This window comes from Synchiropus splendidus, chromosome 3 (genome assembly GCF_027744825.2).
Source record: "Synchiropus splendidus isolate RoL2022-P1 chromosome 3, RoL_Sspl_1.0, whole genome shotgun sequence".
Classification (NCBI taxonomy): domain Eukaryota; kingdom Metazoa; phylum Chordata; class Actinopteri; order Syngnathiformes; family Callionymidae; genus Synchiropus; species Synchiropus splendidus.
In genome coordinates, this window is record NC_071336.1 from 17,650,435 (window position 1) to 17,675,389 (window position 24,955).

The 24,955-nt window shown below is 41.7% G+C and overlaps 1 protein-coding gene across 1 annotated transcript in view; it reads right to left on the minus strand.

Annotated features, from left to right (window-relative positions):
- Window positions 1-4,450: 4,450 nt before the first annotated feature.
- The window catches only part of malrd1 (MAM and LDL receptor class A domain containing 1), a 32,914-nt gene continuing 12,409 nt past the window's right edge, over window positions 4,451-24,955 (minus strand). Inside the window, exons 19-33 of the mRNA XM_053859810.1 lie at window positions 21,601-21,846; window positions 21,367-21,524; window positions 17,009-17,189; window positions 14,804-14,932; window positions 14,558-14,719; window positions 14,293-14,450; window positions 13,733-13,934; window positions 12,983-13,261; window positions 12,478-12,603; window positions 10,663-10,729; window positions 8,078-8,169; window positions 7,907-8,003; window positions 7,768-7,828; window positions 5,152-5,250; window positions 4,451-5,056 (exon numbers count right to left, since the gene is read on the minus strand). Of these exons, the coding sequence (XP_053715785.1) occupies window positions 4,970-5,056; window positions 5,152-5,250; window positions 7,768-7,828; window positions 7,907-8,003; window positions 8,078-8,169; window positions 10,663-10,729; window positions 12,478-12,603; window positions 12,983-13,261; window positions 13,733-13,934; window positions 14,293-14,450; window positions 14,558-14,719; window positions 14,804-14,932; window positions 17,009-17,189; window positions 21,367-21,524; window positions 21,601-21,846 (2,144 nt within the window). The 3' untranslated portion in view covers window positions 4,451-4,969. The remainder of the gene's footprint in view (window positions 5,057-5,151; window positions 5,251-7,767; window positions 7,829-7,906; window positions 8,004-8,077; window positions 8,170-10,662; window positions 10,730-12,477; window positions 12,604-12,982; window positions 13,262-13,732; window positions 13,935-14,292; window positions 14,451-14,557; window positions 14,720-14,803; window positions 14,933-17,008; window positions 17,190-21,366; window positions 21,525-21,600; window positions 21,847-24,955) is intronic.

Genomic DNA, 24,955 nt, shown 5'->3' on the forward strand with positions numbered 1-24,955 from the left:
CGATGACTGAGAGAGAAGCCGTCCAAAGTTGTCTAATAATGAACAAAACTCCAGTACTTCAGTTGTATTCCTAAAGTGATCAGCTTTTGTGCTTGTTCTGTATCTAACAAAAAGAATATTATACATTTTTTCTTTCTTCTTCTTTCTGCTGCTTTTAGATCCTTGAAACCACATTGAAAAGGGACAGTCGTATGTTTACTGAGCATTGCAATAAAACTCTAATTGATTGTGTCTGCGACTGACTGAAGATCTGTACGTCCTACATCTCATGCTCCAAGTAGCTGGGACTGAGAGGAAACACATGCTTGCAGAGAGAACAGAACACAGCTAGATGTTAGAGTCCTTGGGGCTGCCATCCCATAAACAATTATTAACACAATAAGAATGCATTATTAAACTTGAAAATAAGTCAGTCCAGGATGTGGGTGTCATTCGTTCCAACGTTCTAAAGTAAAGTTCATTTTAATATAAAGTCTAATATAAAACCGGCTCCAAGGATTTGTCTTGCGCACCACCTTATAACACAGATTGTTTCGGGAAATGTTCAGTCACTAAAGCCACTCGGTTGTTTTTAGCAGCTGGTGCCACTCCAGTGGGATTACATGCACATCCAGTTTTTATGAGGAGCCGCTTTTCATGAAGACCAACACCACAGGATAGGTGGGGGACACACGACTGTCTCCCCACCACCATCTGCAACAGTCTCCCCTGCGTGTAATGATCCATTGATCCAGGTCCCATGAGCACACGGCTCCACTTCAGTTCAGGGCCAAACACTGTTCTTTACAGCCACGTTTGTCGTGTATTCAATCATTTGGAGACGCGAAATAAAGAATCAACTCAACACCCCCACCTCATTCATTTAGGAATACTTGATGGTATATCGACCATACAGTATTTAGTAACTAAGTCACACATAAGGAGACAATGAGAGCAGCAGAGCAATAAGGCAAGACAATATTTAAGATGCTGCAGAAAAACCTGACTAATTAGAATTCCATATCTCCCTCATAAAGCAGGACCTTTATGGAAACTCAAAGCCTCTGCATTTATCACGTCTGAGCTCAACAGCTCACTACATAACTAGTGTCAGTCATTGATTTTTAACTGCCATTAGTATCGTGGCAAAATACATTTACAGTTTAAGCAGTTTTTCAACTCACTCTGTTAATGCTATGAGACACTTTCAGAGTAAATACACCTAATTTTCCAGCATAAAACAGCTCAACTCGATGGATGTTTTTATACTCCCCAGCCATAATGCATATAAATGCATTATTCATTTTTATGAACCTCACTTGCAGTTGTGTAACTGAAGTGAGTGTTCAATGCTGCATGTCTGCATCTTCATTGTTAAATTTCATTGAGAAAAAAAAGTTATTGTGTCATCATATCTGCTCAAATGTAATTTTGTATCTTATGGCGCCACCATCAACTTGCAAACAAATGACCTCTACATTTTTCATAAAGACATTTAGTAGGTTTAAAATACACTTATTAAAGTTGTTATTTCAGTGATTTATAAGCAGATTGTGCTTTATAATAATAATACATTTTCTGGTTTGTCGAGTGACCAGATGCAATATAAATTCAGGTGAACCGACCCAACAACAGCAATAATAATAATAATAATAATAATAATAATAATAATAATAATAATAAAAATAATAAAAACAGTTTGTGCCCAGTACCCTTTTGTGAGCTTCTGATAAAGTCTGTGCACATGCCTGCTTTGCTAACTGAGGAGCTTCTATGCTTAAATAGGTGAACAAAAACACAACACTCTATTGTCTTTGCTCTTTAGGACTCCTTACAGTAGATTAGTGGCAACTCAAGGAAAATATAAACTGTAAAACTGTATGCAAAATGTACATTGAATGCATGTACATTACATGAAGACGATAGACATAATTTACAGCATTTTACCAGGACACACATTTATAAAACCTGTTCACCTAAGAGAACTGCTGAAATGTGAAGACATTTATAACAACCTTTTATAAGGAGGTTTGTGGTAGCTTGAGGATTAGAACAGGACCGTCCACTCTGGCCCAGCAGAGATGCACACAACAACTGCTGACCTTCACATGGACTGCTGGACAAAACCATGACAACAATGACTGAGGCGATCTGATCGGATAACACCAGCACAATTCAGCCGCATAAACAACGAAGCCACCAGAGAAATGCTCACCACGAGCAAAACATTCAAACACTCACAATGTGTGTGAGTGGACTGCAGGCCTGGCAAGGTATGTGTGCGGCTTTTGTGCGAGGCGGAGGATTTGTGTGGCCATGCACTGTTTCAGTGTCAGGTCAAATGTCAGCAGGTTCGGACAAACAAACATGGACAGAAAAAACTGAGTTTGAATTATTCACTGAGCGAAAACAAGATCATCATTTTGTAATTGTGATGGATTCAAGTTTTGATAAAACATGGATGCTTATGTTTATCAATCAGCAAATGATGCATCTAGTATCTTTTCCTTCCAACCATTTTTCAATGGTCATCACCCTTCTCAGTTTTTGTTCCTACATTGGGAACAGGCGATAAGCCAGGCGAGGATCCAGTTAAATCCAGTTTGATGGCACAACAATAAGGACACTATCTATACTCCATGGTGGCACAGGTGGGCACCCGACCCCCCGGAATCTGACTGGCCACCCCACGTTGCCCCCCTCAATAGTCATTGAACTTGTTGGAAATGTCAATCATTGTGTTCAGCTCTCTTCATACGGCACGCAGATTCACAGTGTGCACCATATGTAGAGAGCTGAACACAATGAACAACAGTCCAAATGTGTGAGACGTGGGTTGGAAGGTCCATACACCGTAATTTCGATCATTGTCGGTTCGATCATGGTCACCGGCAGATGTGCGACAGTGCAGTGAGTCGGCTAGACGGTGCTGTCACGCTGAAGTTGGGGGATTTGTGAATAAGGGAGTAGGTTGACAAAATTTCCACAGGGGTCTCATGGAGCTCGCTTCAGACTCACAGTGCATGAGAGTATTTGAAAAACGCATTTTCTTACATCGCGCAGTACATCTCTCATTTTTATTTGTAGTATTATAGGCTTCCTTTTACATTGTAAGAATTTAACCAGGGTTTAGAACTGAATATTTTCTCCCTAATTTTTGGGTGGCCCCCTGAAATAATTCTTACGTCCTGCGCCACCGTCCTAAGAATTCACTGGACTCGCCCCTCTAACTATACAGGCATTAATGTTCGGGAATTCAGTGGGTCGCGCCTAAAAAAACATGGTGTCCAATTTCTCGTGTTTTTCAGTTTAGAGTGTCCCCGAAACGTCGATTCTAGAGGGTGTGCTTTTGCTATTTTGTATCCTTGTTTATTCGGAGCTGGACACGAGAAAGTCTGAGTTGCCGTTAGTTGCCAAGTTTCATTTGATTTCAGCAGCAAATTAACCTTCCTGAAGTTTTACTAGAACTTATGCACCATTCCATCTAATTAATAAGATGTTTGCATGAACAACAATGTCAGGGCATAAATATATAAACAGCTTTAGGAGTGTTGATGACTTTTACTGTCCTGCTATCATCTGCCCGCTGCAGAGGTAGTCTGGGCTTATTGTAACGTCACAACAAAGACGTATAATGTACAGATAAAAAATGTATTTGTACTCAGACAGAGTAAAACGCAGCAAAAATTGATAACTGCTTCCATTTCATTATCTGGAGTCACACGGTCCCATTCAATAGCTGTTGGAATTGAAGGAAGGATCATGACTCAGAATTGGAAAGTTATGAAGGTTGTCATCCTGACAAGCCAGGGAGTATTTGTTAGATGCCGAGCAGATGAACTGAGACCCTCAGACCACTTACTTTTGACATATTAATTATCAGAGTCAAATTTAAGAGACTTGGGCTTGTTGATATTGAACTGATATTCCATTGTCACAAGAATGTGCCAACTCAAGGACGGCGATCGCCACCGGTCCATAAGCTCCAGTCTACACTGTGGATCAGTTTAAATTCACATGGAATGGTACACAAATCCACCACTACATAATACCCTGTATATTTAGGCAATTCATGTCAAATAAAATTATTTCAGTTCATTTAAGTCTAGAAAGAATTCATATTAGTATGGTTCGCCACACACATAAAGAACAGTACCAAAGGCAACAAGCAGTGAAGTCTCACAATAGTATATATACTATTGCAAGACTCATGTGGATGGTATAGAGTATATGTCTGTGGCAGCCCAAGTTGGAGCTGTGAACAGTTAGCCTGGAGACTTGTAATGCCTGTGGTAAGATTTAGCTGGTTTCTAAACCGTGAAATTGACAGGCAAAAAACAAAACAGACAAGAGGTAGAACCAAGGGCATATGAACGGAATCTGAAACACAAAAAAGTGGTGACTAAATTCACAGTAAAGACTATATGTACACAGAATTGACACACACTTTTCAGAACAGACAGAGAGAGAAAGGAATACACGGTGATGGGAACAGAACAGAAAACATGAGGTCGTCAAAACACACAGAAGTTTGAGTATCACAAAATAAATCACAAGAAAAAAGAGACAAACCTGGGCACAAGAGAGACTCACCAGCTTCTATGCTGGTGAGTTGGAACAGTAGGATTTATAAGCACGTGTGGTCTTGACTGCCTTGCCCAGGTGAATTTTTATTTTTTTATTTCATAATTTTTAAACATAACTTCATTATACAGAATTATACACAATATAATTTATCATAAATCACACAAACATCAGCAAAGCTGCAGTCACAACCTCTAAAAAAAGTGTTCAGTGTGTGAATCATCACTGGCTGGAGAAATAGGTTTTCAACACTCATTTTAGTCAGTTCACTTGAGTTTTTATAGTACTAGTTCACAGCACTTCTTTGATAATTATCGTGCTGTTATCCCCTCAAGCCAGTGCTGGTCGGGTCAAAACAGCCTCTCAGGTTTACTAACATACAGTTTGCTTCAGTGATGTGAGACTGTTAAACCTCAGAGGTTCTTCCATCGTTCTCTGATGTGTACAAAGGGTTGGAGAATGACAGCTCTGCATCCTTCCACGGCGAGACTCGCTGTGATCAAGCACACAAAGACGCATGCATCATGTCAGCGACATCTGCACAGATAATTAGAGCGGAAGCCAAAAAGCTGAGGGCAGGAACTGTACCTCGCTCTCCCTCCTCCAGGGGTAGACACTGATGGAGAGCCCCGGGTCATCACTCCTCCTGGTGTCAACGTAGCTTAACTTTTTATCCAGAGAGGGAAGCTGAAGAGACAAAGAACTTGCTGAACTTGCAGAAATTTTTGAAAATGAAAATGTATCAGGTCAACAATAGACATCTCTCGTATAAATGACTTGGCAAGATTGGAAAGATGTAACAGCTTAAATAAAAAGAAATTGGTTCTAAAAGGACTCAACATTAAAATATACTTATCACAAAGGAATGAAACTCATACAGTAGGGAACCAACAGTGGTGATTCTTCATCACAGCTCAAACCAAAATGAAATTACGGAAGCCAAGCCCACGGCAACATATAGATTCTATGTGGAGCTGTGGTTTTGTGTCTACCATTATAAAAACAAGCCTTCATGCAGACATTCAAATCCCTTCTTTCCATTCAAATCTCCTAACACAGTTTTTCCCCCCCCGACACCACATTCAAGCTAGTGTGTGTAGATATTCCAATGGCTCAGTGTAGACGCACACACTCACACGTGGAAGCACACAAGCACACACCCTGATAGAGTCACATCTTTCTTCTCAACAGCCGACACTCGACGCTCGGCCGGTCATACGCTCACGGACCTCGCTGACCTTGCCCCACACTCCAGCTAGACTGGAAAACACTACGACCACACAATAGATTTGCTTTTTATTGCCCCAGTCGAGTGCTCCCATTGTGGCAGCACCAATAAATAAATGTCCCCCTAACATGAGGACTAGCTGGAGCACACTCAAAAAGAGACACACTCAAACACGCACACACCAGCACTGGCTTGCTATTATCCAAATTGAGGAGCCGGCATTGTGTTGTTTCTTGTGCAGCGGCAGCAGGACTCATTGTTGGTCTCAATAGAAAACGCAAACAAACCAGACAGTGTGCAGACACAGTAAATGGAGGGCAGCAGCTGTCAGGCTGAACTCCAGAGGAACTAGAAACAACTACAGTTTCCAATGTCAAGCAAGAAAAAGCGAGAGAGCTACAAGTCACAGAAGAAAGTACTTTCTTCTATAAGAATGTTGTTCCACCACAGCCATTATTTTGTCAAGTTGATCCTCTGGGCGAGAAGAGTTTGGCTGGCACAATTCACAGAAATGAAAACACTTTTCAGAAGCCTGGTCCTTCTTTGTTGATGTTCTCTGTCGTCTATGTATCTTCTGAGACAGACTGAATTTGCTGTCTCTCAGCCACGATCAACATTCAGTGAATAGAAGTTTGAGGTAATTTCACTCAATATCTAATGAATCTATATCATAAATAGGGCTTCGCTCTCTGAGTGACCAAAAATATAGAATTTAGCATTATTTCATTTTTTGGTAAAAGAAGAAAAGAAGTATAATCTCAAGGTCCTTAACACATTTTTTCCCTTGCACTTAGAAATCAGAAAACAGACACATCCCTCAAGTACAGCACACACTCCTGCTTAAATAGACTTGTTTTAAAATGAATTGACAAGAAAAGAGGTCCCTCTACCATCCAAGTTTGTTTTCAATCCATGTTGACCTTCGCCTTTGCTGCGGATGCAGGAGGCAGTAACGGTGATTCAGTCATCTAATATATTAATCTGTCACCTTTACTAGGAGCAGGTGTTTGCAGACCCACGAGGCCAATCCCACAAATAAACATTATACACTGACATATGTTTACAGCTCATCAGCGGCCAGTGGAGGACAACAAGACAATAGAACAATAGCAGAGATGTAACAAAACATTTCATGGAGCATTACTTTAATGGTAGTTAAAGCATGCAATACCAATATTTGGTTAATAAATACTCACAACTGAGTTGTATTAAGAGTATCAAGAGTTGAGACTGGCAACCAAAAGGGTCGCCATTTCGTCTAAGTCACTGACACAATTCACACATTTTCTTCAATTTATAAACATATAATCACTCTTATGTTTTCATTTTCTCCTAAAATAATGGTCCTTTCTTGCAAATATGACCAGTCTGTTCGGACATTATAGTAATATGTCCCAATATATCATACTGTATTACCACCCTTTTCAGGATGCTTGATACAGGGTCAAGCACAGTCCTAGCCAACATAGAGACGTATCTGCACTGTCTTGGTTTTGCCTCAAAGAAGAGAAACTGTTCTGCCTTCTTAACCTAAGATCTAGTTAAACAGGTGGTGACAAAATTACAAACAATGATTTTATAAAACCTGTGTTCTGGAGAATAAATGTCTCATTATTTTCATTATTTTTTAAAAATCATGTCTCATTGCACAATACACTCTCAAAAAAGCCTTCATCCCAAAACAAAGCAGCCCAGCTGTTTGTTGTGCAACAGAGAGGTTCAGTTATTCTGTGTATTAAGTACATGAAGAACAAAAATACACCCGAGCAGCAAAACAGTCAATAATCTCAAATTACAAATGTGATTTATCAGAGACCTGTGACATCACCTTGTGACCTGCACTCATGTGTGGCGCTCTGATTAAATCAAGGCAGCAAAAAGTGTCATGTAGCATGGAGAGACGTGTCTCCGAAGAGGACAGAAACCCTGAAAATACATTTCTGCTCATGATTGATTGGACCTTTGAGAGTTCTGACCTGTGCCTCCCAGCTGAGTGTCGGGCTATCCATCACCCTGGGGTCCTTTGGGCCAGGTTTTCTGCAGAGTGTCAAACATTATCATCACTTTCATTGGGAAATAAATCATGAACATGCTTTGTTTGCCCCCAAAACTCACGTCATGTGGCATTTCTTCCTACACAGAGCCAATATACAGATGGCAGTTCCAGCCGTCCAAAGCAGCAGTCCGATGGCGATGCCAGCGTACACAGAATCTGAACAACACGTATAAGTGAATAACTTCAGGTGAGAAGGCTCAATGGAGACCAGCAGGAATGGGTTTTGTTACCGAGCTGAGTGTCCTCTGGTACTGGTGCGGAGGTGCTGAGGGGAGGTTTTTGTGGAACACTGCAGCGATTCCCAGTCCAACCTGACTGGCACCTGCCGAGGCAAACATACATGCATCATTTATCATGTTTTTGGAAAAAGCGACAACACTAGTTCAAGTATGTTTGAGGAAGCGCTGTCAACTGTGCGTGCAATTTTGTCAACGGATGGTGAAAACAAGATTGACCTCACAATTAAAGTATCACCAACACAACACCGACCAATGCACAACTAGCAAGGAGAACTAGCAGCAATATCAAAGAATAATAGGGGATTTTTCAGCAGTTGTAAACTTATTCTTAAAGCGATGATGGTTTACTGTTGTATCTGAACAGATAGACAGACAGATTAACAATGATGATAGTGCTAATGTAAATTTAATTTGAAACAGCAGTACAAAACATATAATGCTTTTGGGTAAACAGTGGGATTTACTCCGGTGAGTATTGACACCGACATACCCTTGTTTTTTCTAGCTTCTCTGCTGTTTTCATAGGTTGCTATCATCACCTGCCGTTTGTTTATGTTGGAAACCTGTGGTCATTTGCAGTCGGTTTCAAAACCCGTTTGAAGCAATCTTTTAGGGAAATATAACCCTGCAAAATGCAGATGGTTGCTGTTCGTCCCTCATTCTTTAACCCTGTTCCACCTATTTGGTATGGCGTTCTTCATCTTTTGGTGAGAAGAACAGGCTTACATGCTCTCTGACGCCAGCAGCACATGCAGCTGTCATGCAACGCTCTGATAGTCAGGCTGGAGAGCTCTTTCATGTACATTCTAATGGTGCACTGAAGGGATCGACCTCCAGTGACGTCACAATTTACACCGATTTAGCATTGTGATTCAGCACAATCACTATGCAGACAATATATGATCATTTCTTACTGCATATTGAGGCATAGATCTGGAGTAAAGCAACAAAGAAGCCCAGACACGCAGTTCTATAGGCCCTTTAAAACAGAGAGTCGGGAGACGTCTTATTCTCTTTCCTCATAAAAACACCTCTCACAGAGACATCCAGCATGGAAAAACTGAAAAATAGCAAAAATATTTTGGCTGCTTGGGTGAGCATCTCTGCAAAGGAAAGTACATCTTCATCTTCCAAATTAAATCCTCTGCTCCAAGTCCACATCTGTTTAATATCAGCTAAATTCCAGATCAACAACAGCTCTCTGAAGCAGAATGTTTCCCACGGATTCCGAAGCAAGAGATTATCATTCAGAGTGTGTCTGAGGAGGTATTGTGTGACCATCCTGCCATGGCACCGGGCCTGTTTCCCTGGTGGATTCCTGCTTTAAGTGAGCGAACGTGATACAAATGCAGAACCAGAGGTGACCCGCATTCTTGGAGCGGCAGCAGTTCAGAGACCGGGACTGAGGGAGCAGAAGATCAGCCCGAAAGACAGGTGGTGCCACACGGGTGTTTGTCTTTATGGCTCTTTATGTTTATCTGTTGGCTCGGTGACATGGAAACATAAAATTCGAGTTTGTTTTCAGCTAAAGCAGAAAATACAATGTGACGAACGAATACTTCTGTGGGCCTCTGAGACCAATAAGCTCGCCTGTTGCACATAAAGAGCTCAACACATCTGCCCTTTTACTTATCAAATCAAGTATTGTCTCTCACTCAAATGTCATTAGTCACACAACTGCACACAAAACTGCTTGGCTAATATTCCATCATGCACCTCCCCAAAGGCGTGGGTTTCTGTGTTACCATCATGAGCAGAGACACAATGAAAATTATGTTGTGCTTCATAAAGTGGTCAGTAATTCAATGTTTCATGTATCTGTTTTTGATCTTCAAGATTTCTCAAGTTGCACAAAAAAAAAATCTGTGTTAGTGTGTTGCTCTCCGTGCAACATTATTGTCAAAGTTTGCCTTCTTATTGCTATAATCTTTATTTTCATTTAATGATGTCATCTCAACTAATCTTTATGTAAATGACTAGAAAAGTAAATGCACTTCTAAAAAAATTAACATTAAAATAAGGTGCAGAAAAAAATGGTTGCTAACCATGCTAAAGCTAAATTGCTATCATTGCCGCTGTCATTCGCTAGTAAATGTAATTGTTGTGTGTGATTTCAAGAGTACAAGTTTGAGTCCTTGTGGCTGGTAACATGTAACTGTGTGAAGCAGTTTTTGACGTGTTCCTCCATTGATCTGCATCCTATTGGATGGCAGCATTACGGCACCTTAAAGGATGTTGAGGGTGAATCGCAAGTATTGTTGCACTGTTGTATTTTCTGTGTTTTAATTATGATCTAGATTAATCAGTAATACTATGTGAAACGCATCAGGACTCAGGGCGTTGTTTAAAAGTTGGCCAGAAGAATCCTTCAGTAAATCCACGGAAACACAACTCTGTTGAAAAGCACGACGATTCCCTTAAGCTGTGGCGGATAAGAGGATTCCCACATGCTTCAAGGAGTCCTTCTCCCCTTCTCCATTTTCAAAGTAATACGCAGAAAGATAAAGCATAGAGGGGAGGGAGGACAGACATGATATTTATCAGTGTTTGTGTATGTGTGGGTGAGTGATAGTTACATGCAAATGGGTCCATGTCTGTGCACACGGCATGATCCATGATTCATGCAATACAAGGGAGGACAGTCTGGAAGGAAGAGACATAGACAAGGTCATGATCGACTGTGCACAGGAAACAAGATGGAGGTGGATTTCTCAGCCTTCATTTTATGAATCATTGGACAGTTTGACCCCAAAAGAGAGCAGACAAAATGTGCCAACACCCGTTAATGAGCAATTTGAACCCGCCATCTAGTGTAGAGATTAATGATGATAACTTGAGAGAAGTGGTGGAAAACGTTGTGTTTTAAAAGGCAAATGAAAGATCTTCTGTATACATCTATGCTCTCCATTGAATGTTGTTTACCACTAGAATTTCTTAATGTGCCATGAAGCATGGTGCCCATTGCTGCCAGGGCTCAGTGAAGCAAAGAACAATCATGCACGCTGATCTTCTTCCTGTTGTCCCTTCACAACCCTGATGCAGTTTCCTGTCATGGAGGCAGTGCCCCCTTGTGATGAGTCAGATGAGATATCATGAAACAGTGGCCAGGTAGATGAAAGAGCATTCTAAAGTTTCTGTGTATTTCTTGCTTTAGAAATGATATGAGGTTTCACTGAATTAGTTGTTAGTAGTTCAAGTCCAAACAGTGCCATCTGGTGGCCTTTCAAAATCAGGGCAATGTTTCGTGAAGCCTCATCAACCCAATACTGTGTCATGAAAAGCATTTGCCCATTACTAGTGTCCCCAGTTCTGATACAGTCGCACATATCCTAGCTCAGGCCCACTGAACCCAAATATCATGGAACTGAAAAAGCTTCAATTGGAGGATGAAGACATTAGAATAACTGGGTGAATATGGTTAGGTTTAAGTTTGGGTCAGAGTCCTGGATAAAGTTAGCCATTTGTTTTGGATGGTTAGGTTTGAGAGGCTGGGGAAAGCAATGTTACAATGAGTGGTCCCCACAAAGATGATGCGATAAACCTGTGTGCGTGTGTGTGATGTGTGGGCTTGTTTATCCTACTTTGTGAGGACCAGTTCTTGACACTACCTTGTGAGGAACTTTATGGGGACATTTGGCTGGATCCCACCAGGCTAAGCCTCAGTTCAAAGATGAAGACTTCAACCGGGTCATTATAATGAGGTTTAAGTTTGTTTGCTTTGGATGGTTAGGTTATCTTTTGAGGTTCGAACCACAAACCTCAGAAGATAACTGAAATGTCTGTGCTGCAACCGCAGATGTCTGATAATGAGTTTTTGTGGCGTCGCTCTCAACAGTCGACTTAATAAACCGGGAAATTATGATTTTAATTAAGTGACCTCCAAACTCAGTGATAAAATGCATTATAACAGACACATGCACAGAGATTTTGCGCAGAGGGCTGGTGCTCCGAAAAAGGCGCCCGTCACAAAGAATATTATAATAATAATAATTATTGTTTCTGAGTCACTTTGTCACTGGAGTAACCATCATTTATTTAACATCCAGACATTTTAGTTTGGGACAGACACAGGTCTTTTAAATTTAATGCAATTTACTGTGAGTACTTTCCAAATATCAAAATAGATAACAAGGCTATTTTCATGCATTTATAGCAGCAAAACAATCCAATGTATAATGGGCTCCGGAAGAGGCACTTCTGTCATGCAGCAAAAAAGGGGTGTGTGTTTGTGCACGTCTCTAGTGGTGGACAGCCACTACCAAACAAGTTTGTCACCAGACTCTTGTGTTTTAAGACGCATAGCAGTTTGGAATCGACAGTCGAGTTCTTAGCTTCAAGACTTATTTACTTCATCATGGCTAACAGTGACAGAGTGAAGATGTGGACGTTACCTTCACAGCTGGATTCATCTGAGCTGAAGGGCAGACAGTTGACTTCTTGATCACAGCGTTTCTCCAAAGGCAGACAGTTGGGCAAACTTTCACACACCAGTTCACCTGGCTCACACTTCAGAAGAGCTGAAGTGAGACACAGTGGAGTGATTATCTGTTTATCTGATATTTTAATGAACTACTTGTCCTTTGGTTAATGGCATTAATAATAGCTAACATAATGATAACTAACATAATAATAACGAACCAATGCACAATTGTAGCTTTTTTTTAATGGACTACCACCTCCACAAAATTGTACAAAATTCACAGAAAAACACATTCACATTTGTATTTATTTATTTTTGTATCCTAACGTTATGGTCCTTATTAAACAAAGGGTGGAGTAATATTGTAAAATTATTTTTAGACTAAATATCTATGTTTTTGACGACTTTCATGTCAACATTTTAACACACTGTTCTGCTCCTTGCTTGAGATTCTTACAAATCAAACCATAACTCACGACAGCTGAACTCGTCCTCTCCATTGGGACAGTCAGGGACTCCATCACAACGCAGGATTGCGGGGAGACAGGTCTGGTTGAGACACTGGAAGTGACCAGCGGGGCAGCGGTCCTGAGGAGGGAGAGTTCCAGGGGCCACTGTGGGACAGTCCTCTTCATCGGAGCCATCAGCACAGTCCGGCTCGCTGTCACACCGCCAAGCCTGTGGTAGGCACTCAAACCGGTGTGCACACTGGAAGTCGTCCACACGGCAGGTGGGTGGTTGAGGGGTGACAGGTCCTGGATGGTGGATGAATTTATCATTTGGAAAATGTATTAACACACTGGTGGCACTGAACTTGCGCCTCAGCACTGGTTCCTGGTGTTGCCTGGCAGAATGATGACATAAACGTACACTCTGCAACATAATTATTCATCCTGTCACATAATCTTTGCCTAGTAATTCGGTAACTACATCAACTTCAGACCTTAATAGGGGCCCAGGGATTTTTGGCTGTCAATGAATCTATTTTTGGAAAGCTGGCCGACGAAGCAAGTGAAAAGTGAACGGTAGCACGGAAGGGAACTCAATATAAATATAATTGCTTCCCCCTTCGCTGCCCTCTGCTGTCGCCTGAGGATGAACCCATCACTGCTGTCAAGTCATACTGTATGTACCTGCCGGAGACTGGTGGTGCTAACCCACTCAGGGATGAGTGAGGCTGGGCGAAAGATGGGTGTCCAGCTGAGGTGAGTTCACACGAGCATTACCTCCTGATATACACTCCAGTGTGTATGAGATGTCGTCCAGGGCGATGTTCGTCCACATGTCTCCTCCCACCTCAGCCTGAAAGCTCACTTTGAAAGGCGTGGGATTGGACAGAAGGACGTTGGCGTATTCCCACTGGGCCCCATGATTTCCAGTAGCAGCCCACATTAACAAACTGGTGCCACTAGTTCCAACAGTGTAGACCTGCAAACAAAACAGAGGATCCTGTTCACTGTGCTCACTGTGTCAGGCCCTGAATATCTTGCCTCACAGTTGCATCAGCATATATGAAGCTGGAGCTTACTCAGCACTACTTGCTGTCGTGCCTTCGCAGCTTTGTAACCCGGGCCGGGAAACATTCCCAAAAAAGACATTTAAAGTCAGGTATGATAATGAAGATGAACTGTCTTGAGCTTATCCTCTGGGAATCATTTGATCCTCATCACTGATATTTCAAAAAGAAAACTAAATTAAGACTCCACTTCAATGCCGATGATTACAAATAAAAACTCATTTCAATTACAGATCGAGGGAACAGGAAGGTTTGTTGAAAGTGACTTGCCTTCAGCGTTCCCATCCGGTCCGAACCGTGCATGTAGAACCAGAAGCGCAGATGACAATGGCCGACACTGGCAGGAAACTGCCTAATGGTTGTGATCCTGGCGACGTCACCCTCTCGCTGAACAGCAGAGTCGATGTAGAGGAACTTCCCATCTCCATCTGTCAAGGTCAAAATAACTTCAGCACTATGACAATACGGGAGAAGAGTCGTGACCTTAAAAGAGGAAATAATCTTTAAATGAATGACGAAAAGCAAACACGCTGACCTGGACTGTGGTCAGTTTGTGGTCCAGCTTCTGGCTTCTCGCTCAGGTGACTGATCTTCCAATCAAAGTCATCATCCCTGTCTTGGGAAATCAAGCAGCTTTCCTCCCAGAGGACTTCATCCAAGTTGAAATTGCAGGCACCATGTATGCTGGCAATGTGGCCTGGTTGAGCACAGAAAAGCGTCAGTATTGATGGGAACAGTTGACGTGTTTGTGTCTGAGAATATGTCAGCAGATATTCCTTACTGCAGTCCATCTCGTCGGTCCCATCAAGGCAGTCCATCTTGTTGTCACATATCAGATGAGATTCGATACAGCGAGTGTTGTCGCAAACAATGTCAGTCACTGCTGGACAGCTGACAGGAGTAACAGCATCTGAACCGCACAGTAAGGACAAGGTACAAAGCAATTCAGTTTGATTCTGAATAACGCTTATTTAAAATGAGAGTATACACAAGTGGATCTCTCTTGATTCTGGAGGAGTGAATGGAGAAAACAAACTTGGATTGTGTGTGGGGACTGAAGAGATACAATTGGGATAAGAGATGGCTTTGAGCAGTGGTCTACAGAAAATGTGCTCTGCCTTTAAAATAAACAGAAATCTAGGAAGGTTGACCCTCTATAGTCATGAAAAAGCAATTGTACTGATGCTTTCATGGTGTCATATGATTTTTCTTTCCATGTGAAATGCAGGCATTATGGATAGTTTTATTTTTATTCATAATCCACTCAGTGATTTATGTGATTCATGCGCCCTTTAAAGTTCCTATTATAATGCCACTTGTCAACTGCAGCCAGCCTCTGCTGGAACTGGCTCCCAGGTGGGTAACATTCTACTGTCCACTGGCTCCCTTGTTCACATCTGAAGACAATTTACACGTCTTAACTTATAGGCTGCCCAAGGGAAGGACTTGTAAGATATACGAATATAGTGTCGGTACAATGTTGTTGTGCCTCAACGGCATTGCAGTGCGAACACACCTGAATGTGAACAAGGCTCTCTGCAGGAAACTGATAACACACTCAGTGAAGCCCAGAGATAGTGCAGAAGCATCTGTGGATTGCATTGCAACTGAAAAATCAGGGAGGAGATTGCCTTCCTGCAATGCTTTCCGGTTCCATCCAGCCGGAGGAAAATGAAGCAGAGCAAAGTTTAATGATAGGAACGATTTTCTTTTTGTAGCAATATGTTCAGGAAATCTACATTTGGTCTTCCTTTGATAACCTCATTTAAAATGTTGTTCTTAGCAGATAGCACAAACAAAAACCAAATGATGTTTTAAATCTCTGTTTTTGCTTGAAATCTAAACTAACAGGAAGGAAATGTGCGTGAGTTTGTGCCTTAGAAGAGATCCTCTAAACTTCAAAGGCAGAGAAATTAAGCGATGACAAGTGCGACGAGAAAACGGCTGTATTGCATTCCATGAGGTCACTGAGGGTTCCTTCCATCATCTGAGGAACATGTTCACTTTGCATACACTTACTGAGTTGATGGAAGTGAAATGCAAGAGCACTTTGGTTTTGAACAATTTGTCTTTGTCAGACCTTTCATGACTCCATGAGATGAGTTTTATCTTTGTCTTCAGAAAGAGTCAAGAAATATGCCATGATGTCAGGACTCATCTCCACATAAACATCTGTGGCGAACATAAAGATCAAAAACCATCAGTCAAACTGTCAACTCACAGTCTAACGGACTCCATCTGTGAGACTTGAGCTTTCGCAGAGTTCTAAGTGAGTTGGAAAAATCTTCCCGTCACGACGAACGAAAGTGCATTTCGATAGACGATGAAAAGTAGCTTTAAGTACAGCAAAATGAAGGCATAAAAAGAATTATTAACATAAATATTGGATAATATAATGTTAACCAGTCAGGTTTTCTCACTGAATGAGTTCATCTAAATTTTGTTGTCATGTTTAAATCTTAAGTTTGAAGTTGCCCAAGATGACTCTGCTCAAGTCTTGTATACCTTTTATTTATTGAAGTGACAATGCGACAGTAAGGTGAGATGAGATTTATGAATGTTCATAATCATGAATAGAAACTTATGACAAGGTTTATAAAGTAATTATAAGTTGTGAATTTAAATCAATCTAGTTATAAGGACTCAAAGCCCTTAACCGTAACCCTAACCTATAACCAAGCTCCACTGCACAATAAAAAATTGACAACACTATCGCACCTTACAGTACTGTTATCATTTCTCATACATTGTGAACATTCATAATATCTTCTATGAAGCCTTATTAATGCACTGAAGTCTTATGAACGTAGTAATGACGCATTATAGACATGACCTTTAAGCAAAGTGTAACAGCACCAGAGGTTGTGAGTAACATGGAAATGATTTAATTGTTCTCACATAAAGAACCTGTTTATGTATGTAAGCAAAGCAAAATATAAAGGAAAGTCAATGCCAGAGAAGACAAAAGGCAGTCCACGTCTCCTACCTGGGGCACAGTCTTTATACTCCAGGTCATCCAGGGCAGCTCCACCACTGACGTCCATTGACCGAACTCCCTCAAAGATCACCTGGAAGTTCCGGAGATTTCTCAATGGGACCTCAGCCTGCCTCCATTGATTCCCCTGGTGTCCGGTTTTGTTCCATACTTCCCACAACTCATTCTCTGTCTGAGAACAAAAGATCCATACGAGATGACCTTTATGACATTTCGAGCAGAAGTGCAGATTTCAGAAGTGAATAGGCAGACCCACTGAGGGTTCCTTTAATGCCACATATTGGTCATGAAATAGAGTTTATATTTCACTGCAATGGCTCTTTCTTCTCCCATGAAAATAACCAGGTCACACAAGCTGTTTTCCACATCTGAGGAGTGAACACATCAGTCCATATCACAAGAGGCTCGACAACATTTACAAACGCGCCAATGTTAAAGGGAAACAATTTGTCCTCAGAAGAAAGAAATGTCTGGTATTTTTATTCAAGGAGGCGGGAATTGCACTTTGTGTTTTCTATTTCTGAAACGTTCTTCAATGGGCTTATGTGTGCGCAGATGAATGCACGCTGCAGAGACGACAAGACTGAAGCCAGGCATCTTAACATCTTCTCAGTGAAGTCCAACATACACTGAAGAGGATTAAATACGTGAAATCTTGGACCCAAGTGCACAACACTGGGCAGGCACTGCGAGTCCTGTCCACTGTGGCAGACTGTGGGTCATCAGATGCTAGGTGGGGTGTCATGGCTCCGCTTCCAGGCTCCGAGTCCTGGTTTTGCTTCTCTCCCTCTGTTCCTTTGGCACACGGCTGGAGCCGATTACCCCATGATTACTGTCTTCAAAAACACCTGGGCTCCAGCAACGTGTGCCAGATCGTTGTCTTTGTTTCCTGCCAGTTCTCCTAGTCCCTGTGTGTTTCCACGTTCCCTGTGACGTTTCCTGTGATTTTGGGCTCCTCTCATTCCCCTGTGGTAACTCCTGGTTCTCGTATCTCTCGTTCCGCGAGCTAGCTTATTTTGGATTTGTCTGTGTTTAACTGTGGTTCCTGAGTTAGTGTTTTTGGTTTCTTGCTGTTTGCCGTGTGTTTCTTGGTTTTCTTTTGTAGTTTATTCTCGGTTTCATTTGTGATTTAAGTTCATTTAACTCCCGGTTCGGTGACACTTTCTGTTTTGACTTTTTACTAATGTTTGTGCACTTCTGTTAGTTTCATTACTGTTTTTGCACTCTGCGTTTGCTCTGTTTCTTCCCGGTTCGGTGACGCTTTCTGTTCTATTTTAGTTTGTTTAATTATTAAATATTATTTATAATTCCCTCCTGCCTCCTGTGCCTATAACCACTTGCACTTGGGTCCTACACCACGTCCTCCTACGTGGCTTTAGCTCCCTCGTCCCTTCGTCCCGTGACATGGGGACATGAAAACACCCACTTAAATAGCATTTAATGTATTTGAGAAAACCGATACAAACGGATACAATGTGCCTTCTGAATACCATAGCCGAGGTTTTGGTCCCCATACCAATGGAATTATGGGCAATTATGGATTTTGAACTACACCTGTCTGTCAAACTCAAACATCCTTGTTTATGAGTTTGACTTGGTCTTTGCCATGAAGACCAGACCAAATGAAAGGTGAGTCAGGGCTAAGAAAATGAAGCTACTCAGTTTGCATCCACTAAGTTTCACCTTCAAATTTCAGACTTTTCCAGTCAATAAAAAAAAGGAAGGATAACCTTGGATCGGAATGGAAACTGACACAAACCGGAAAATCAATGAAAGTTAAGACTATTAAACTACTTTTCTTTTTCCGGCTGAAGTTCACGGTCATGTATGAGGCCTGTTGAAACGCCTGTGTCCCCTGGTCTTATTAAAGTCGACACAGTCTGCAGGTTGACAACAGCGCATCCAGAATTCAATTTCACTGTCAAACCTGCATGAAAATGACTTTTAACACAGAAACTTTTTGAATACTGTAAAGCAAACCACCTCATAGTGTGAATGTGACATTCTACCTGGTCTGATGTTGGCAGAAGGAGAGGACATCCAATGTCACATTCCGACGGGCAGCTTCAAAGCCTATTAAAATGCACCCTTTGGTGAGGCTGTCTCCTCCGTTTCTTGGCGATGAAGCCCTGACTTGGAATAATCTTGTTATTGTGCTCACAGATTAATAGGTAACGTTACGTGAGGACTTGTCCAGTAGCAGAGCTAAAGCTTCGTTGATATAAACTGTGGCATAAAAGGTGTAATATCTTGTCACGCATAGCTCAGATTGCAGTTTTCAAAGTTCTGTCATAAGACCTCTCAGAACAGGTTTCTGAGTAATCGGCGGGTGAACATGAAGCACTGTGTGACACATCGACTAAAATGCTTACATTATTCCACCTCTAGTTTGCGTCAATGTGCACTCTCATCGATGATTCATAATTCAACACTTGTAGGGACCGTGCAGCCATTTGAATGAAAAGTCGATCCTCCATGCTTCGGTGTCTCCCTCAAAGCTATGCCTCCAGAGCAGGAACGGGACAGACCATACGACCATTTTGAACAGGTCCGTTTAAATGACTGGATGGTTTTGCTGGACAAATGCCCTGCACCACATAGTGAGTGCAATGAAGCATTGTGGTGAGAGAAAATGTGTTCTTTTTAATGGACATTTTGTTTATCTTTTTTGATTACTCATCAAGTATTTCTGTTGTGAGTGTTCCACAACATGTCACCTATGAAACAGACTTAAAATGGTCTTACATGGCACCATAAATTCATCCAATCAGCGGAAGAGCACTTTTCTACCTATTTCTGACAGAAATTCCCTGCAAGTTCAGTGAGAGCTTTTCTTCTGCTTGTTATACATGGTAATAATTATTTTTGACCCATTCACATTATTGAATTGATATTGAGTACCGGCAAATGTTTCAATTCAATTCACAATTCAATTATTATTATTATTATAAACAAAATAATTATTGAACTTTCTCTAATAAACAGATCATTAAATCCTAATAGAGAAAATAAGCTGCAGCTCCGTCTTCATTATGCTGTGTTCACGTCCTTTTGTTAGTGAAGCATACAGCGTTTTAAATTGTGGAGCTGAAATAAAGTTTTATTATCCAAGTCAATCAGTGCTCGCAGCGGCTTCAGCCTCTCGCGGGATCCTGCCTCTCCTCACTGGCTAAATGACGGAGTTCCTGATGTTGAATGACAGGCGTTTCTAGAGTCCCTTAGTATAAGCTCGACAGTGTTGTGTATATTGCCCTCTGTGATTACATTTTTTGCTGTTTCGCTACGATCCTTCCTCGTAACCAAATAACCATGGTTTACAACAGTTCGTAATTGCACTCTTTTACCAGCAGAGCCACCAATAACAAATATTTTTACACTGAGCAATTCTGCTGCAAGTGAATTGTGACTTCTATTTGAATTGTGTGAAGTTGTAGCTAACGTTAGCTGGAGATAAGTACAAGTAAGTACATGAGAAGTACAGTTTAACATGCTATTGCTTGTGTTAAATTGAATGTATTGAGATGTTTGAAAGTGAAACTGGCAGAGCCTTTTGTTCTCCAGCAGCCGCTACATTTAACTTAATGTGACAAGCAATGTGGAGGCGAGTACATCAAAAAATACTCCTGGAAAACAAACCCCACCTTGAAGGAAAATCAGTGTTCAAAACATGATTTAAAAAAATCTGGAGGTTTTTCTCACTGTGAGCTCGAGGACATGTCATTGACATTTGTCATTCATTTTCCAGGAGGACGTGACGGGGAGGCAAGGCATGGGAGGCCTTCCAAGCTTTTTATTTATTTATAATCAGAAATCAATACACAAGAGAAAGTCAGGACCTTAGTGGGCTCACTCAAGGTTCACTGTCAACCATCTATAGCGCGCACACACACAACATGTTTGTCTAGAGATGAACTCTTTTTCCAAGCACTAGTCACCGTATGTGTGAAATAAAGACTGAGGTACAAATGTTGAGATTAATGGCCGGCGTGTTGGAGTGAAGTAAAGGAGTAAATTCCATTATGTGATGTTGCTGCGGACGTGCACTGCCGAGCATGAGCCTGTGAACATGCCCCGAGGTGTCATTTAGCCATAACTCACAGAGCAATAATGTCTAAGTGCTAATGTCTGTCAGCCCCCGGGTCAGACAATACACTTAACATCGAGCTGAACTATGATCATCTTGTGTCTGTCACAGACAATATGAGTGATAGCATGCACAGTCCGTCTCAGTCGTCACACAAAAGGGTACAATTCACACTGAGCATAGATCATCGGCCTCTCGTGGAGTCACATAATCAATGTCAAAGGCTTTGCCCTGGTGACTCGCTAACCAACAATGGCGGTCTTACCTTGACCAGCAGGCGAATAGTCCCCAAGGCCTTATGGGAAATGTAGTACCAAAAGGAGAGTTTGCAGATGGCGCTTGACTCCTTCCACACAGAGCTTCGTACATGAGCTTTGTCGCCCTTGAGGCCAACAGGCGTCGCTTCCAAGTACAGAAAATGACCTGCAGCAGAATGGAAACAGTGCAGAGATGATAGACTCAAACTGAGCCGACTCAATGTCATGACTGTGACACTCACCGTTTTCATCCATCTGCGTGTGATCATACGGCGGCCGGATACTTTGGACAGATCCAGTTCCGAGGAGCCAATCGAAATTATCAGCCAGGGAACTTCTCCAGCCACAGTGGCCGTTCTCGAAAGAGCACGACGTCCCACAATCCTTTTCATCAGCGCCGTCATCACAGTCATTTTTGAAGTCACATTTTTGCTCCTTGTAGAAACATCGGCCGTTCCCACAAGGCAAGGAGCCAATCGGACAACCCCCTGGAAAACATCACCTTGGTCAGACCACATGTCAACGCACCGACAGTATGAGATACAGATAAAGTCTAATAAACAGCATACCCGAATCAAAGAACAAACCCCTCTGTGGTCTCACATGTAGTTGTTAGTAGAACAGGTTCAAAAAAGTCATGTTATAATAAGAACATTCATTTATAGTAATACCTATATATAAAACAGAAATTCTTTTATAGTTTCTTCACCTGTTATTGTCAGGAACTGTCTATTAGATGGATGGATTTCTCGTTCCAACATTTCACCTGATGTCATAGAACTACTCACCTTGCGACAGAAGAGCAACATGGTGTACGTTTAAATGCTCTTATATTAAAAACAACTGCCTTTTTCTGTAGCTATTTACATAGGAAATATAAGAGTCCTAAAAAGTAGTCATCGAATATTTCATGAAGTTCAGGTTTCAATGTCAAAAAACGTGATTGATACACCAACGTTGTTGCGGACCAACCATCTATATGGAGCAGAAGATCAAGACGACTTAAGAGAGGAAAGACCCTCTACATGTATCAAGGAATCTTTAAGAGGCTTTTGAGGACAAAAGGGTGAAGCGCTGAAAGGCGAAATAAGTGAATCGCTGGGTGGTGGGTGCTGGAAGGGGCGAGAATCTATTGGTGCCAAACATTCCTTCAGGGCCAGTATTTGGCTCTGGGGAGAGAAGCAGCTGAAGCGTGATGGAGTGGGCCAGTTGCTGTAATTGAGAGCGCTGAAACGGGCAGAAGTCTTTACTAATCCCGTGTTCCTCTTCAGACTCACAGGACCAGAAGCAACGTGGTGTTCAAAGAAGAAGGAGAAAGTCGGAAAGCCAAAGCTCCAGACTGAGCTGCCGGACCAACTGCCCACCTGCTGGGATGAATACTAAAACTCTTGGCTACTATTTTCATAGCAGAAGTGGTAGCAACTGAAAGAAAAACCTCCAATTCTAAGGTGATGTTTCCTAAGAAGGGATTATTTGGAATATTCTAGGGTAACGTGGAGAAGCCACATGGAATGAGGATCTTGTTGTAGCACAGTGAGATAAGCAAGAAGGAAAGAAACAGCACTCTGTAGAGGCTATTGTGGTTGATATTTGCTGCTAGGATTTCAAAATCATTTCCAGCTTTTTTTTTTTGATCGTTTTCCCTAAAAATTGAGCACATAAATCTCTTGTGTAAAAGTAATCCTATAGAAGACTGGCAACAGAGTAAAACTATAAACACAGTTCCAAATGGATTTTTAATGAAAGCAATTGTTTTGAGAAGTTTTTCTTGGAAAACCATCCAATGTAAACTTGACGTTGATGCTTCTTGGCTGTAGCTCATGGATGTACATCATGGATGTACATCCTTCAGAAGCGGACAGAAGGCGGAGCAGGTGGAAGCTCCACCATAAACTGTGTCAGATGCTAAACAGCAATTAAAAGCTTGCACGCTGAGACGTTGCTGGCGTCTGATCTCAGCAAGACTGAACTTCTATCAGCTCTCATGTGACTAATTAAAAATGCTGCTTGGCAGGAATGTGGAGATTTAATGCAACCGCTAACAAACAACAGGCAGGACAAAGCACTCCTCCTCATGGCCAAGGCAGACCACAGCAAGAGAAAGACCATAAATGAAAAGGCCAGTTTTTAATGAGGATGTTGCCCCTCCAGCAGATTTACCTTCTCTCATAGAGAATGGAGAGGACTTTGAGACGCAGGATTAGTGTGAAGATGAAGTCTGATGAATTATTACAGAACCCGCTGGAGCATTTTTTTTTCATGAGAAATACTGACCTGTGTTTTGTCAGCTTCCTACCACATTCTTCATCAAACTAGTGCAGCAACTGTAAACTCCACCCCAACATAAACACCTTTGCACCGGCATCATGTGTAACCCTCGATTCCATCAGAAAGCAATTTCATTGAGCCCACTGCACGTGTTTCAGAAAAACATCATCCTGGATCGGACTTTTTATGTCAGACGCTGTGACTCATAATCGCTGAGCTGCTGTCACTGGAGTTAATGTGTTGACTTTGCCATGAAGTAGAACATCAATAAACACCTTTTGAATTAGTGAAGCTGTGTCCAAAGAAGAACTTTTCATGATGTGCTTTTTATTTTGGTTTTATGTTGTCAGTCTATTTCCATGTTCTTGTCTCGCGTCCTTTCTCTCTCTGCATATCGGCACACAGGTGGAACCCCTCTGCTATCAACACCAGTGACTTTGTAAAACACCCAGTTCCAGACCTCTGTGCCACCTCTGTGTTCCCAAGCTTGGAACACTATCTTATAGATAGACTATACTAACCAATAAGAAAGCTCAGTTTCTTCCAGCAGGTGGCAATGGCATAACATCAGGCAGTTGTGACCAGATTTAAAAAAATGAATAATGAATAAATGATACTTCAAATGAAGAACAACACTATCTACCACAGGTAAAACATTTCTATCCATAAAGGACAGGATATTTGTCAAGCAGGACATTTGCCAAACGTGGCCTGGTCTGGTTGAGTTGCCTGTTTTTTTGCTTTTTTGTTTAGGTTCCATGCTCCCTCTGTTGTTCTTGTTATTTCCCTGGTATGGTGGACATTTTCATTTTTGTGTTTGTTATACTCTTTCATCTGTCGACTCTTCCACACCAGTGATAGGGTTCTGCCCTGCTCAGTTTGTGACAGAATGAGGCCGAACGCATTAGTTATGGTGGGGAAGAAACGTCTTGACAGAAACTCAGCCAATCAGCATCTCATTGGGGAGTTACTGTTCGAAGTCACGTGGTTACAACGTTGCACCGACTCACGTGTTGAAATGCAGCGTATAATGTATGACCACGATGACACACAACTTAGTTTGCTTTTCATAATCAAACAGGTTTGTTTAAGCTGCTATAAACGCTTCAGCGATTGATATCCGGAAACCGGAAACTAGTAGCAGCCATGGCCCATTGGCCTTTTTGCCTTGCCACTCTTTCAAAGTAAAACAGAGCATTTAGGGGCAAGGAGGCAGTTGAACATTCATTTTTGTTTCAGCTCAACTTCAAATAAGTGATTCTCATCTTTTGCTCATGAAACCCTTCCAGGGGTGTGCACCAATAAAACCTCCAAGAAGAATGTCTGACA